Here is a 15,306-nt window from a genome sequence, read left to right on the forward strand (position 1 = left end):
TTTTAGGAGAATTAGCTAGGACCTAATATTAATCTGAAAACAACTCTCTAAAGATCCTATTTGCAATACTGCTAATAGATTAAGAGATTATCCATGACTTTCAGGTGAAAAGAATAAACTGGATAGAAGACTGGGAGAATAAGAAACTTGTGATGAGGGGCGCCTGGGTAGCTCAATGGTTATGTCTGCATTTGGTTCAGGTCATGTTCCGGGGGTCCTAGGATTGAGTCCCACATCAGGCTCCCTACAGGAAGCCTGCTTCTCTCTCTACCTGTGTCTCTGCCTCTTTCTCTGTGTCTTTCATGAATGAATAAATAAAATTAAAAAAAAAAAAAACGTGATGAAAATGGAGTCTACTTTTCTTCAGTGATAATGAATGTCAGCAAACATAAAGGTAGGCTGAGTAGTCTTAATTATTCACTAAACCACAGTCAAAAGATGTGTAGGTGCTATGTGGGAAAAATTTATTACTTAAGATGGAGTTTCTCTAATTGCTAATCACAACCCACTGGGTTATATTTAACATATATTAAAAATCTAAAAAGTAAAAAAATTAGAAAGTGCCAGAGTAGTATGCTACAAATAGCAAAAATAAGTATTTTCTCAAAATTTTTGCTTCATATTTTTATGCACATACACATTCACATTTATATACTGGTTCACAATATTAGATGCAAAGTCTTTATTTCTGTCCACTATTACAAATATTTCTATTAGGGATCCCTGGGTGGCTCGGCGGTTTGGCGCCTGCCTTTGGCCCAGGGCGCGATCCTGGAGTCCCGGGATTGAGTCCCACATCAGGCTCCTGGCATGGAGCCTGCTTCTCCCTCTGCCTGTGTCTCTGCCTCTCTCTCTATCATAAATAAATAGAATCTTAAAAAAAAGATTAAAAAAATAAATATTTCTATTAAAAGGTAAGCTGGGTAGTATAATACTAGAGGCAGAGAATAGGCAATGTAGAGAGAAGGTACCTCTTATTTTGTGGCTTACTTCCAAAGAGCACAGAGTATATACAAGACATGACAATCGTCCTTATTAATCTCCCTGTTGCAAGTCTTTAAAAAACTGGACCAACTACTGTATAGTTCTTACTGGGCATCCAGATTGAATCTTTAAAAAATACTGGTTTAGGTGTAGCTCTTTCTTGAATTTACCAGCTTTTTAATATTCTTTGCCAAAGTAGATCAGGAAAAATGCTGCCTCCTACAGATTTAACTTCATCCCTTTTATTCTATTTAGCTTATACCTTAAATTCTTAATTCAAGTTTGCATTCTCAAAACACAAAACCCAACGAGTTTCAGAAGTATAGTGATTATTTAAAAGAAGCAAGCTTGGAATTTACAGGTAACCATAACCCTTAGTCTTCAGTGGAAGCCAAGTTTCTGATGTATCCCAGTAAGTTTGGACTTAAAAAAAAGTCAAGATGCCTAAAAAATTAAATGTTTTGCTTTACTTACACAGGACAATGAAGATGGGACTCAAATCCCTTACCTTTAAAGCTTTATAAAGTATTCAGCAAAACTGAAACCATTCTAAGTACAACCAAGTAATAAAAACAAACTACTAATTTGAAAAATTAGTGACAGCCTTTTTGAAAAAGGAAGTCTGCAGCAATATTTTTGTAATAATGCTCCTCTTAAGGTCTTTTTAAATATACTTTATTAATCAATTTTAAAAAATATTTGACCATTACAAGGAATTAAATCTTTATACCCCTATCTTATGATTACAAGTCCACTACTAATTCAGACCAGAATTGTGTACTTGCTGCTCTACTTGGACAGTTTTTCATTAGAAAAATACTTTTCATTGCTTTACTGTGATGCTGACATTGCTTTTGTGGTGCTGGACATTGAGTACTAATTCCTCTCCCATTTCCACCTGGATGGGATTATCTAAAACAACTGCAGCTTGTTTCCAGTGGGAGGCTTCACTTGAAGTATCCAACCTAATCTCGTCATCAAGGTACATATGATACCAAAAGGGAATGGCAGTCACTTGTCCAGATTTACAAATGTGCACCTATGAAAATTAAGAAATCATGAAAATTTCATCAGAGTAAATAGCCTTGGATAAGTAAGTCTGTCTTTTTTGTCAATTTAAGCTGCAAATTTTATAAAGATTTAATCACCCAATTCAAATTAATACCAATCTTTGTATTCATTAGTATTTGCCCAAGCTCATTTTTGGATATTGTTTAGAAAAAAACATAACATTTAAATCGTCAAAGAAAGTGGCCAATACAATTTTGTGTAAAGTACTTAGCTTAAGATAATTCTGCATATGATAACAATAATCATTTTGCATTACCTTTACTTCTCTGTTAGAGGTGTTCAAATACGGAGTCATTAAATCTAGTCTTAAGAGTTCCACTGGCTTGCTTAAAGGTACACAGGACAATGAGGATAGATCCAAAAATACACGTATAGGTACCTAGAGAAAGTACAAATTTTTCGCTTTTACTCCATTCTTTTTATGGCCCACTGCCATCAAGTGCTTACTTCCGTACTTCCATCAGTATGATACAATACTTTTTATATCTAATACCTCAACTTAATTCCCATGTCAACCTTAAGACATAAGGACTTTCATGATTCCAGTTTTATAAGAAGGATGAACAAACTAAGGTTTAGGTAGGTTAAATAATTTGCTATGATTTCAATTATCTACAAATTCTTTTCTTGGATGAACGCAGATTAAATTTTTACTTAAGCCTAAAAGCTTCAAAAAGTTTAAATTCAGGATATGCTTACGGGTGGGTGAAAGATGAACTAATAAGCAAATAGTACAATATTAATTATTGTTCTGTTTTGAGAAAATATGCCAAATTCAACCAAATAATACTGAATTTCATCTGGAAACTGAAGTTCATTTCTAGAGAGCAATGGTTCTCAATTTTGGCTGCAAGTTAAAATCACCTGGAGAGCTTTTTGAAAACCCCAACGGCTCAGGCCCCACCTCAGATCAATCTGGAGTTGGGAGCCTAGTATCAGTAGTTCTGAAAGTCTGGTCAAGTTTGAGAACCACCACTATAATGTGTTCCATCAATTTTAGTAGCAATGGAACCTACCTACTAGTTAACTTTTAGCCTTTTAATGTGACATAAAAAGGAAACTTGTTTTTTTTTTTTTTTTTTTTTTTATTTATGATAGTCACACACACAGAGAGAGAGAGGCAGAGACACAGGCAGAGGGAGAAGCAGGCTCCATGCACCGGGAGCCCGACGTGGGACTCGATCCCGGGTCTCCAGGATCGTGCCCTGGGCCAAAGGCAGGCACTAAACCGCTGCGCCACCCAGGGATCCCAGGAAACTTGTTTTTAAAGTGCCCTCTTTCCTTTGAGTAAAATATTAGAGCAAATATGGTGAGAGTGGACACAGACCTATCAACCTCTCCCTAGGCATCCTTAAAGACATCCAACCTTCCTTGCCATAAAAACAGCAGTTCCAGGGCACCTGGATGGCTCAGTGGTTGAGCATCTGCCTTTGGCTCAAGTCGTGATCTTAGGGTTTTGGGATCAAGTCACATGTCAGGCTCTTCGCAGAAGCCTACTTCTCTCTCTGCCTGTATCTCTGCCTCTCTCTGTGTCTCTCATGAATAAATAAATAAAAATCTTAAAAGCAAAAAAAAAAAAACCCAGCAGTTCCATGACATCTCCAGGACTCATTATGCCCTTTATCCTCATTTATATCAGTTACCAGAAGCCCTAGCTTCCGGTCACCTCTCACTACATGCCCTCTAATCCCTCATAGACTGTCTTCACTCCTGTTTTTCAACCCAGCCTTCTGGCTACTCCTGACATCTGTGCTAATTCTTCTTACATTTCCCATCTAGAGCTCATTATTTCATGAGTTCTCTAGAGTTCAATTCTTTCTCTATACCTTCAAGGTGATTTCACACAAAGCTTTAAATATCATCCACCAAATCTGAGTTCCAAATTTTATCTCTAGCCTCAATCTTTCTCTGGATTCTTATCCAACTGTTCAATGATCCCCCAAACACAAAGACAACTTGATCCTCCTGCTATTTTCCCCATTTCAGTAGATAACTTTCCTTCCAGGTGCTCTAGTACCCCACATCCAATCTATCACAGCCTACCTGCAAATGTTATCTACAATCAGAGCACTCTGCACCACCTCCACACTGCTACCATTCACTCAGAGTCTAAGCTGCTACCCTCCTCACCTGAGTTACTGCAATACACCTTTGCCTGCTCTCACAAGTGGTTTACTAACACAGCAACATTGTAACCCTTTCAAAACAAGATACACCAAGTCATTTCTCTGTTCAACATCTTCCAGGTGTTTTCTACTCCTTTCATAGTAAAAGTCTTCATATAACCAAAAGGCTCTACAAGATCCGGCTCCTAATACTTTCCAGACTGCATCTTTCATCTCTCATGGTTTCTTCCTCCTGTTTCTAAACACTCCAATCATGCTCTTGCCTCAGGCCACTGTACTTTATGATCCTTTCACTTGTTTATGGTTTGCTTCCTTATTTCTTCAGTTCCCTGCTTAAAGATCACTTACCCATGAGTCCTTTCCTTATTAGTCATCACCTATATGAAATAGTATATCACATACCCCCAGTTCCCTATATCTTAACCTGCTTTATGTCCACAGACTTCTAACCATCATCATTCTAATCTTTTTACTTATTATCTATCTCGTTTGTCAATTTGAATGTAGCTCCATGAGCGCAGGAACTTATCTCTTAGTTTCACAGCTATATTCCCAAAACCTAAAGTAGCATATATATATGTGGTAGACATTTGTTGAATGAATAAATTTCTGTTGTTTTCTGTACAGTAGTCCTGTGATTTCACTTTCCATGGTTTCAGTTACCAGCAGTCAACCAAAGTCAGGAAGCAGAAGATCCTCCTCCTGATAAACTGTCAGATCAACAGTAACCTAATGCCTATAGCATTCCATCCACATAATCCCATTATGTAGGCATTTTATCATCTCATGTATTCACAAGATGGGTGAATATGGTACAATAAGTTATTTTGAAAGAGAGACCATATCCACATAAATTTTATTATAGTACATTATAATTATTCTTAGTTCTCTTACTCTACCTTATTTATAAATTAAGCTTTATCATAGGTATATTTAGATAAAAACAGTACATAGAGATTAGAGATTCAGTACTATTGGTGTTTTTCGCTGCAAGTCTTAGAAAGTATCCCCCATAGATATGGGAGGATTCTTGTATAGTTTTGCTTTTTTACAACCTCTCATTTTGATTCATTGGTTCATTCAGTTGTCTAACAGATAATTATCATATTAGAAGAGGGGAGACAATATCATCTAAGAAAATGGCTAAGTGGACCAGGAAATGTAAAAGCTACCAGGCAAGTTGCCTCTTAAGATGAATAGTCACAAGCTGAAGTGAGACCAAAGTCTGCATATGCAGCTGTAGGAGTACTGGTGTAGAGAAGGAAGAGAGCTGGATTTAACCATGCTGGGATTTTCCAGGACCAGTAGAAAGACTGAAGAGAAGGGATATATGAAAAGTATACAGAGGCACCTGGGTGGCTCAGTCAGTTAAACATCTGCCTTGGGCTCAGGTCATGGTCCTGGGATGGAGCCCCCACTGGACTCCCTGCTCACTGGAGAGTCTGCTCTTCCCTCTGCCCTGTGCTCCACTACCCCAGCTCATGGTTGCTCTGTTCAATAAATAAATAAAATCTTTTTTAAAAAGAAAGGTATATGGACCATGGAATACAAACTATTTTAAGATTTTATTTATTCATTCATGAGAGACACAGAGAGAGAGGCAGAGACACAGACAGAGGGAGAAGCAGGACTCGATCCCAGGACTCCAGGATCACACCCTGAGCCAAAGGCAGATGCTCAACCGCTGAGTCACCCAGGCATACCTGGAATACAAACTATTAAGGAGGGGAGGATAGAAAATGGGAAATACAGTGAAAAGATGGCAGGATCAAAATATCATAAATTCTGATGGAATCAAAGAATTGCTGATGCCAAGATCAAGAGGGAAAAAACTAAAAAGAAGATGGTGGTATTTTTGAACCAAACAACTGAAACTTGTTCTTTTTTTTTAAGTTTATTTATTTTTTAGTAATCTCTACACCCAACATGCAGACTCTGAGATTAAGAGTCACACACTCCTCTGACTGACACAGCCAGGTGCCCTTAAAATTCTTTCTTCTGATGTGTATTCTCCTTATTAAACTCTCCAAAAATCTGAGATTAAACAGACCACAATCTCAGCCAGCCCCAAATTTATATTTGTTGAGCAAGTACTGTTCACAGATCTAACTGGATATTCAAGAGCTTACTATGCATGGCCTTTAGATAAAAGTTTTAGCTATCACTTCTTTAATTCTGTACCCAAATCCTACTTCCCAAAATTCTGCTTTGGCTTACACATCAGTACCCCACCTACTTCCTACCTCTGTCTTCAACCCCAAACCTCTTCCTTTAGACATTCCATCCACTCACAGAATTTTAAACTCACAAATTTGTATTATGCTGCTAATGCCTTTGCCAACAGTAAATCTTGAGTCCTTGTTTCCCAAATAGCAACATTATAACCTCTTTGCCTTGATCTCCAGTTTCCTAGGCTCCTGCATTCCTGCTCACAGCAATCTGTCTAGACATTAACTGCTATCACCTGCCAGTCTGAGGTTTCAATGTAATTTAAGGGTTCAAGTTTAGAACATAGGTCTTTTTCTGGATGCTTTTGTTTTAGACAAAACACTAAAGCTAGGACCCTATTTTTCACTTGTAACAATAGTTCAGAGGAATATCTATAGACTTTTGTCAGCAGGAACAGAATTCCTTGGCTATTCTAATCCCTAGATTGATTTTCATGCATAATTCCTTTGCTCTAGGAAACTGATTACCATCCTAATCAAGCTAAACACAGTGATAAAACTACAGAGAAAGATAAGGTAGATGGTGGGTAACAGCCACCTAGCTGAACTTGTAAACACTTACCTGAAACTGATTAATAAAAGGTGCTATATTTAATCCAAGAGTGCGCTCTGTTCCTTGAACAGCACTCTCTTCTACCAGTGTCTGTGATTCCACAAGCAACCCAAACATCAGCACATACTGAGGAAAGATCTTGCCTCCAGATTGTAGCAAACACCTAGAGAAGGAAAAATGTTTCATTTTTTTTTAGTATTTTTTATTTTTTGGAGATTATGCTGTGCTCTTTATTGCCAAAAATAAAAAATTTTAAAAAGACAACTCCTGTTAATAAATATCCCTTCCTTTCTGTACCCGATCTCTGGTTTGCTCCTGGCTTCCTCCAACAGACTAATTAACTGCTTTAGGCTAAGGAGTCAAGGCCAGACCTTCAGTAAGGGCCTTGTTCCTCAGCCCTCAAACTTAAATCATTAGGCCACTGGCAGTGAAGTTCCTAACTGATGGGTAGAGAATGAAATACAGGGTTTATCTGGGGTGGGGGGCAGCCAGAGTCTAACGCTATTCTTTAAGGGTAAACGAGGGATACTCAGGGGTCTGAACGATGTATCAGTATGCTGGCTCTGGGCAAAGACTGGAAGGATTTGTAGGGAACCACTAGGTTCTATGACTCAATCCTAACACCAGAAGCCCAACACACAAATGTGAAAACTCCCAACATTTGGACAGAAAGGGTTTAAAGACCCCAAATGACCAAAAGAGGAGTCTAGCTCTGTGGTTCTCAGCAGAAGACCGCCCCATTAGGGCACATTAGGAAATGTGCTGGAAGGAATGTCTGGAGTGCTACTGGCAATTAGTGGGCAGAACCAGGGAAGCTAGATGTCTAGTAAAACCTGTACTGCCTCAGATACCAGTGGCACCCCTGGCCATCTGTGCAAAGGCTGGGAGAGGACTCCTTTTCCCCTTGGCTACCTTTCTAGTGGGTACCGATGGCTTGCCAAGCAGCCTGAGCAACAGCTGTCCAGACTCCAGAAGCTAGGAGAATCTCTGGAGAGACCAGAGAACCAGCTACTGGCTTAGATCCCCCCTTTTTGCAGAAACAGGTGAGCTGCTGCTAGTTTATGGTTAGTACATCACTCTGGATCTCGTGGTTTAACTCGGCCTGTAGATCATCACTTAGTTTTTTCTTTAATCCAAAGAGGGCTGAGAAGACAACTGTTTTAGGACGCAGAGAGCCACAGGACTCCAGGTTGTAATAAAACCTTTCTGGCTTGCGGTTGGGGTCGTAGGGAGCCTGTGACTCATCTTCATCCAGCTCCGAGTATTCATTCTTGGGCCATTCCTCAGGCTTGGGGGTACAAGGCATTGTCAGGATCATATTCAAAAGCTACCCCTGCAGGAGGGTTCCACTTGGCATGCTCCTTGCCAAAGCTCTTTTTGGCATAGGCTCGAAGTCTTAGCTCTTGACCTTCCTCATCTTGACAATGAGGACGTCGTCCTGCTCCACATAGTCACTGGGGTCATTATCTCAGTTCCGGACGTCACCGGAATGACCCATGGGCTGTTGGAGATGAGGTCTCAAGATGTGACACGCCAAGTCTGGTCTTCATTGCACCACACGTCAAGGGTGAACTCCACCGAGTACTTGGGGCAGAACTCCTCACACGTACAGTCCTGGGAATACTGCAGTTTATCCACAATGTCATCACTAGTGAGGGGGATTTAGTCCAAGTCTGTGAGCAATGAACTCATCATGAAGGACTGAGGAACTGGCATCAATTTGGACCCAGTCAATGGCTATTATGGGCACCTCAGTGATGAAGATCCTCTGTATAGAGTTGGCCACTGCCAGGTCTGTGTTCTCAATGATGAACCTGACATTCTCATCGGTAACTTCCGTGATCCACACAGTGGGCTGGTTGGCATACAGCATTGCACCCCACAGCCCACCATCTCCTGGGATTCAGCTCCGTGGTGCCACCGCCACCACCCAGGAAAAATGTTTTAAAAAGCATCTTGATTCCTTATGTTTTATAAATACCAATAACTAAATCATTATGCATTGGTGAGCTACAGATTGTACATAATCTAATAGACTTTATGTTATTGGCTGGTAGTTGAGAGTGGTAAACCCTGGAAATAATTTCCCAACAAATTAAAGTGGCCGCTGATCCATGAAAGAGAAAAATAAACAGTTGGCTTGGATGGATATGAGTCTTTAGATTTAGGAAGAATCATCAATGGATATTAAAACTAGTGGGTGAAAGTTCTATTAAGAAAAAGATATTTACACAGTCTCAAAATATTGATCCCACAAATGACTAACTCATTACAAAGGGAAACATAGCAATTTATTGTGGAAAAACCTGGTGGATACAATTTAAGCCAAATGATCTAAATTAACATCAACAAGAATGGGATACAGCAAAACTATGTGCTTCCTAATGTGACAAAACTTCGGTGAAGATTCCTCTCGAAAATGGGCGATCCAAATCTAATAAAAAAAAAAAATAAGGAACATTCTACAAAATAAATGGCCTATACTCACCAAAACTATTAATGTCATGAAAGACTTAGGAACTATTCCAGAATAAAGGAGACTAAAAAGAAGGGATAATTAAATGCAATGTGTGACCCTCAATTGGATTCCAAACCAGGAATAAAAAAGCTATAAAGGATATTATTGCAGGGCAGCCTGGGTGGCTCAGCAGTTTAGCCCAGCCTTCAGCCCAGGGCGTGATCCTGGAGACCCAGGATCAAATCCCACATCAGGCTCCCTGCATGGAGCCTGCTTCTCCCTCTGCCTGTGTCTCTGCCTCTCTCTCTCTCACTCTCTCTGTGTGTTCTCATGAACAAATAAATAAAATCTTTAAAAAAAAAAAAAAAAGGATATTATTTCAACAAATGGTGAGATCTGAGTAAGGCTGTACACTATATATAGGTATTGTAACCATCCTTCCTGATTTTGACAGCTCTATGACGGTTATATAAATGAATATCCTTGTTCTTAAATATATGAAAGTATTTAAGGGTAAAAGAACAAAGTAACTGGAACTTACTCTAAATGGTACAGAGATAATAATAAAGCAAATGTAGCAAAATATTAACAATTTGTGTATCTGGGTATAAGGTATATGTTAAAAGTTCTTTTTTTGTTGTTGTTAAAAGTTCTTTGTACTAGGGGCACCCGGATGGCTCAGTGGTTGAGCATCTCTGCCTTTGGCTCAGGTCCTGATCCCGGGGTCCTGGAATCAAGTCCCACATCAGGCTCCCCTCAAGCAGCCTGCTTCTTCTTCTGCCTATGTCTCTGCCTCTCTTTGTGTGTGTCTCATGAATAAATAAAATCCAAAAAAAAAAAAAATTCTTTGTACTATTTAACTTCTATTTAAGACTGAAATTATTTCAAAATAAAAGTTACAGACACCTGGGTGGCTCAGTGGTTGAGCATCTGCCTTGGGCTCAGGGCATGTTCCCTGAGTCTATGAGGAGCCTGCTTCTCTCTCTGCCTATGTCTCTGCCTCTCTCTCTGTGTCTCTCATGAATGAATGAATGAATGAATGAATGAATGAATAAATAAATAAATAAATAAAGACTTAAACACTGAAAGAAAAAATGTAATTAAAAATCCAATGTTCTAGTAAAGAATGTGAGGAAGAGTATATAAAGGGAACAAAACCTATTCTCCTCTTAAAACTGATCTTGGGGGAATGTCTGGGTGGCTCAGTGGTTGAGTATCTGTCTTTGGCTCAGGGCATAATCCTGGAGTCCCAGGATGGAGTCTCGACATCCAGCTCCCTGCAGGGAGCCTGCTTCTCCCGCTGCCTGTGTCTCTGCCTCTCTCTGTGTGTCTCTCATGAATAAATAAAATCTTAAGAAAAAAAAATGATCTTGGGTTCACCTTTTGTTTTTCTGGAAATCCCATAAAGGTGGAATGTCAGCTATCTTAGTGTGATCAGCAACACTGTTTAGGATGAACATTTTTTTTAAACTGCTTCTTAATAGGAAAAGTGCATCCAGACTGATGGAATTAGGAACAAACTATAAGCACTGGGAAACTATATCATCTTGGGCTTCCCTGAGTGTGGTGTCTCGTAACCAAGTGTTCCTGTTGCTACACCAATGGGAGATATTAGTTCCTATGTGAAATTTAGATCTTAAGCCAAGGCAACTCCCATGCCCACCACTACAGTCTTATTTCCTCACACCTCAGCTATGAGAATCATGAGGGGGTGAGTGGGTCATCTATTGCCATCACATGAAGCAGAATTGGAGAATATTTTAAGATACTTTAAACCAAGTCATTATTTTCATTTGCCGCATTTACAATCACACATTAAATCCCTTAATTTTACTTGAATATTCTAGGCTGGTTTCCATCTGAACTAGGACAGGCTATTTATAGACAATGGAGTTCATATTGTATCTTTCTTTTTTTTTTTTTAAAGATTTTATTTATTTATTCATGAGAGACAGGGAGAGAGAGAGAGAGAGAGAGAGAGAGAGAGAGAGGCAGAGACACAGGCAGAGGGAGAAGCAGGCTCCATGCAGGGATCCTGATGTGGGACTCAATCCCGGTCTCCAGGATCACACCCTGGGCTGAAGGCGGCGCTAAACCGCTGAGCCACCAGGGCTGCTCAAATTACACAACTCTTAACAAAACTCCTATGTCTTTACCAAACCAGATAATTTATCTTCTAAAAAAAAACTGAAGAAATCTACCTTTTTCCTCAAATGGATCAGGTTTAATTCTGAAAATTTATGTTATTAAATTTTTCTGAACAAATGAATTTATCTGTTAATTGTGATCCATTTAAGTGGAATCAGATCTAATTTTCCTTAAGATCTCAAGCGACAGATTAGCCACAGAGCTTTATGCTACTTGACTAATTCCCTCCACCTCAATAACCACAAGAGGGTACTGTTCTATGAAATTTACAAGCTGAAAAAGCACATAAGTTAAAAGTCTTCCTTCTAACCATAAAAATCTATGGGAAAGAGGAAGAGAAGGCAATATATCCAATCATTTCAGAAAGTCAGACTAAACAAAATATCAAAATTTTATCTGCTGAACCTTAAGTCAGAAAAGGCTGAATCAAATACAAACAACCATGCCAGAGATAAATACTACACAAAGGCAGTATATGAAAATTGTTTTAAAAGGCCATGGTCATACTATTTTAATCTAAAATCTTTACAAATCCTTAATTCAATATTATTGTCACTAACAGGAATGCTTCTTAGTCATGTTTAGATAAAACAGTGATTGCCTTGAAACTTTGCTTAGCTTTACTGACATTGTTTTGTTGTCACTTATACCACTGGAGCTGCCAGACGACTCAATGGAATCCTCTGCAAAGCCAAATAATACTTCTGAACCATCTGTGCCTTCAGCAGTGAAAAAATACATTCCAACTCAAAAGTCTAACCATAAATGGCAAAAATTCTGATGAGAAGAAATTCTTCAGTTTCCTTGTGACCCAACACAAGATGTTTTTAAATGGGTTTAAATTTTTCAAAAAGTAACAAGCTTTTAAACTTTCTCCTTTATTTCAATTTAGTATAACTGAATAAAAGCCTAAGAATGAACATTTTAAAACAACTACAAAAGTAACTAGAAACGAAATATTTAAGTCTGTGAAATGACTCATTTTCCCACATTTGGGGGGGGGGGGGTTCTGGGAGGAGTTCCACTGAGATAGAAGCCTTTATCCCAGATATAATCTATTCTCCCAATCACTAATTTCACCCTCTTTCACCAATCATGAGACCTCCCTTCTTTAGAGGCTAAAGATAGTAACAGGAGGCCTATGTGAGAGTATTTACATACCTCTGTCCCCAGAATCATGAGATACCTACCCATCCAGGCAAACAGATTGTACAATAGCTTGGGCTAAACGAAAGAACCACTGGTTCCCCATAGTAACTCAGGAGGTATTTGGAGAAGAAAGAATACTGGTTAAACAATAGTTACAGGCACTATTAGCATTTAGTGCCTAGAGATATCAAACATCCTGCAATCCATAGGACAATCCTATGTAAGAACTGTAAACAAACAAAAACAAAAAACAACAACAAAAAACTATCCCACTCAAACTGCCAATAGACTCCTCCCCCTAAGAAACACAGGGAAGAAGAGTTGTAGCTTTACACAAGTTGTTTCTCACCAACTAACCCTTCATACAGAACACGTTTTCTGCTAAATTGTTTTTATAACCAAAAATGCTTTTTAAAAAATCCTTTATAGGTTCTATTTAAATAAAATGTGACTAAAAACTTCTCTACTAAAATTAGGAACAAGACAAGGACACCCATTTTCACTACCTCCATTAGACAGTCAGTGGAAATCCTACGTGAAGCAATCAGGAAAGAAAAATAAAGGGCATCGAAACTGGGAATGAAGTAAAAGTGCCTCTGTCCACAGAATAACATCATTATATATGTAGAAGCCCCTAAAGATTCCACATAAAAATGTTACAACTAATAAATTCAGCAAAGTTGCAGGATATAGAATCAATACACACAAATTAGCTGTATTTAAATAACATGAACAATCCAAAAAGAAAATAAGAAAACAATTCCACTTAACAATAGTATCAAAAATAATAAAATACTTAGGAATAAACTTAGCAGATGAAAAACTTGTAAACTGAAAACTACAAACATTGCTGAAAGAAATTTAAAAAGACACAAACTAAAAGACATCTGACATGCATGGACTAAAAGAAAAGGCTACTAAAATGTAAATGCTACCCAAAGTAAGCTATACACATTTAATGCAATCCCTATCAAATCCCAACAGCATTTTTTACCAAAATAGAAAAATCCATCCTAAAACTCATATGGAATTTCAAGGGATCCAGAATAGCCAAGACAATCTTTAAAAAAAAACAAAGCTGGAAGTCACACTTCTCAATTTCAAAACTTATTACAAAGTACGGGGAAAATGACCATCCAAGCAAAACGGTGGATGAGGAAGCCTCAAACTCACCTCTCCCCACAGAGACACATACTAAACTGTTTCTGTGAGATACTCGGAAACCAGGTAAGAAGTTCCTATACCCCAGGCCAATGCATGGCCAGAAAGAACTGCATGGAAAATGGTAGGCACAGGCACAACACAGCACAGATCAAAAAAGAACTTCCAATTCCCAGCTTCTTGTTGGAGATAAAAAGAGAAGAATGGTACATTTAACTTTCTGGCTTTTGAGGGTGCTGCCCAAAGGACTGGTTTCTGCCTTGCATGAGCCTAAGCAGTGACAGACCTCTCTGATAAAGGATGTGGTTGGTTAAGGACCAGAGTGTGCAGTACCACAGACAGACATTAGAGAGAGCTCTAGTACCATGACTTACCATAGCACCAAGGAAGCTGCAGCACTTGAGACAGAATTACCACAGGGCTCAGTAACTGCACCTCTGGATATATATCAAAAGAACTGAAAGCAGAATCTCAGAGTGACATATGCATACTCATGTTCACTGCAGCATTACTCACAGTAGCTAAAAGGCAGAATAACTAAAATGTCCATCAACAGATGAATAGCAAATGAAACCAGCATATTTACACAGCGGAATATTATGCAATTTAAAAAAGAAGGAAATCCTGCTACATGCTACAACATGGATGAACTTCAAGGACATTATGGCAAGTGAAATTTATCAGTCACATAAGACAAATACCACATGATTCCATGTATAAAGTAGCTAAAGTACTCAAAATAATAGAAACAAATTGGAAAGGTGGTTGCCAAGGGCTCCGGGCAATGGGAATTATTTTGTGGCTATAGTTTCAGTTCTGCAAGATGAAAGTTCTAGAGATCTATTGTGCAACAATGTGAATACACCTTAATATTACTAAACCGTATACTTAAAAATGGTTAAGATGAGGGGCACCTGGGTGACTCAGGTCATGATCTCAGGGTCCTGAGATGGAGCCCCACGTCTGGATCCCTGCTCGGCCAGATAGCCTACTTCTCCCTTTCCCTCCCCTCACTCCCCCACAACCTCCCCCCACTTCTGTTCTCTCTCTGTTGAATAAAATCTTTATTTAAAAAATGGTTAAGGTGGTAAATTTAATATTGTTTACCATAACAAAAAAAAAAGTAGTTGTTTAAAAATACTTAGGAAACTAGTAATCAAAATAGGATGGCAATGGCATAAAGACAGACATGTAGGTTAACAAAATAGAACTAAAGAGCTCAGAAATAAACTTTGACATATATGGTGAAATGATTTTTGCCAAGGGTGTCAAGACCATTCAATGTGGAATGGACAATCTTTTCTACTAACAGTTGGGAAAACTGGATATCCACATTCAGAAGACTGAAGCTGGGCCCTACCTGTATGCCATATACAAAAATTAAATCAAAATGGATCAAAGACCTAAATATATGATCTAAAATTATAA

General features: G+C 38.6%; 1 protein-coding gene and 1 pseudogene across 3 annotated transcripts in view; both read right to left on the minus strand.

The window, feature by feature from the left end:
* Positions 1–1,643: 1,643 nt before the first annotated feature.
* Positions 1,644–15,306, minus strand: part of PRMT9 (protein arginine methyltransferase 9) — a 41,152-nt gene continuing 27,489 nt past the window's right edge. For 2 of the 3 annotated variants that reach the window (XM_077846284.1, XM_077846286.1), the window contains 3 exons: positions 6,972–7,125; positions 2,312–2,434; positions 1,644–2,023 (listed from right to left, as the gene is read on the minus strand). In XM_077846284.1, the coding sequence (XP_077702410.1) occupies positions 1,808–2,023; positions 2,312–2,434; positions 6,972–7,125 (493 nt within the window). In that variant the 3' untranslated portion in view covers positions 1,644–1,807. Of the gene's footprint in view, positions 2,024–2,311; positions 2,435–6,971; positions 7,126–9,257; positions 9,397–15,306 lie in introns of those variants that run through there. The other variant, XM_077846285.1, reaches the window with a different exon arrangement.
* LOC144282519 (DNA-directed RNA polymerase II subunit RPB3 pseudogene) lies at positions 8,017–8,835 on the minus strand (annotated as a pseudogene).

Source organism: Canis aureus, chromosome 13 (genome assembly GCF_053574225.1).
Source record: "Canis aureus isolate CA01 chromosome 13, VMU_Caureus_v.1.0, whole genome shotgun sequence".
Lineage (NCBI taxonomy): Eukaryota > Metazoa > Chordata > Mammalia > Carnivora > Canidae > Canis > Canis aureus.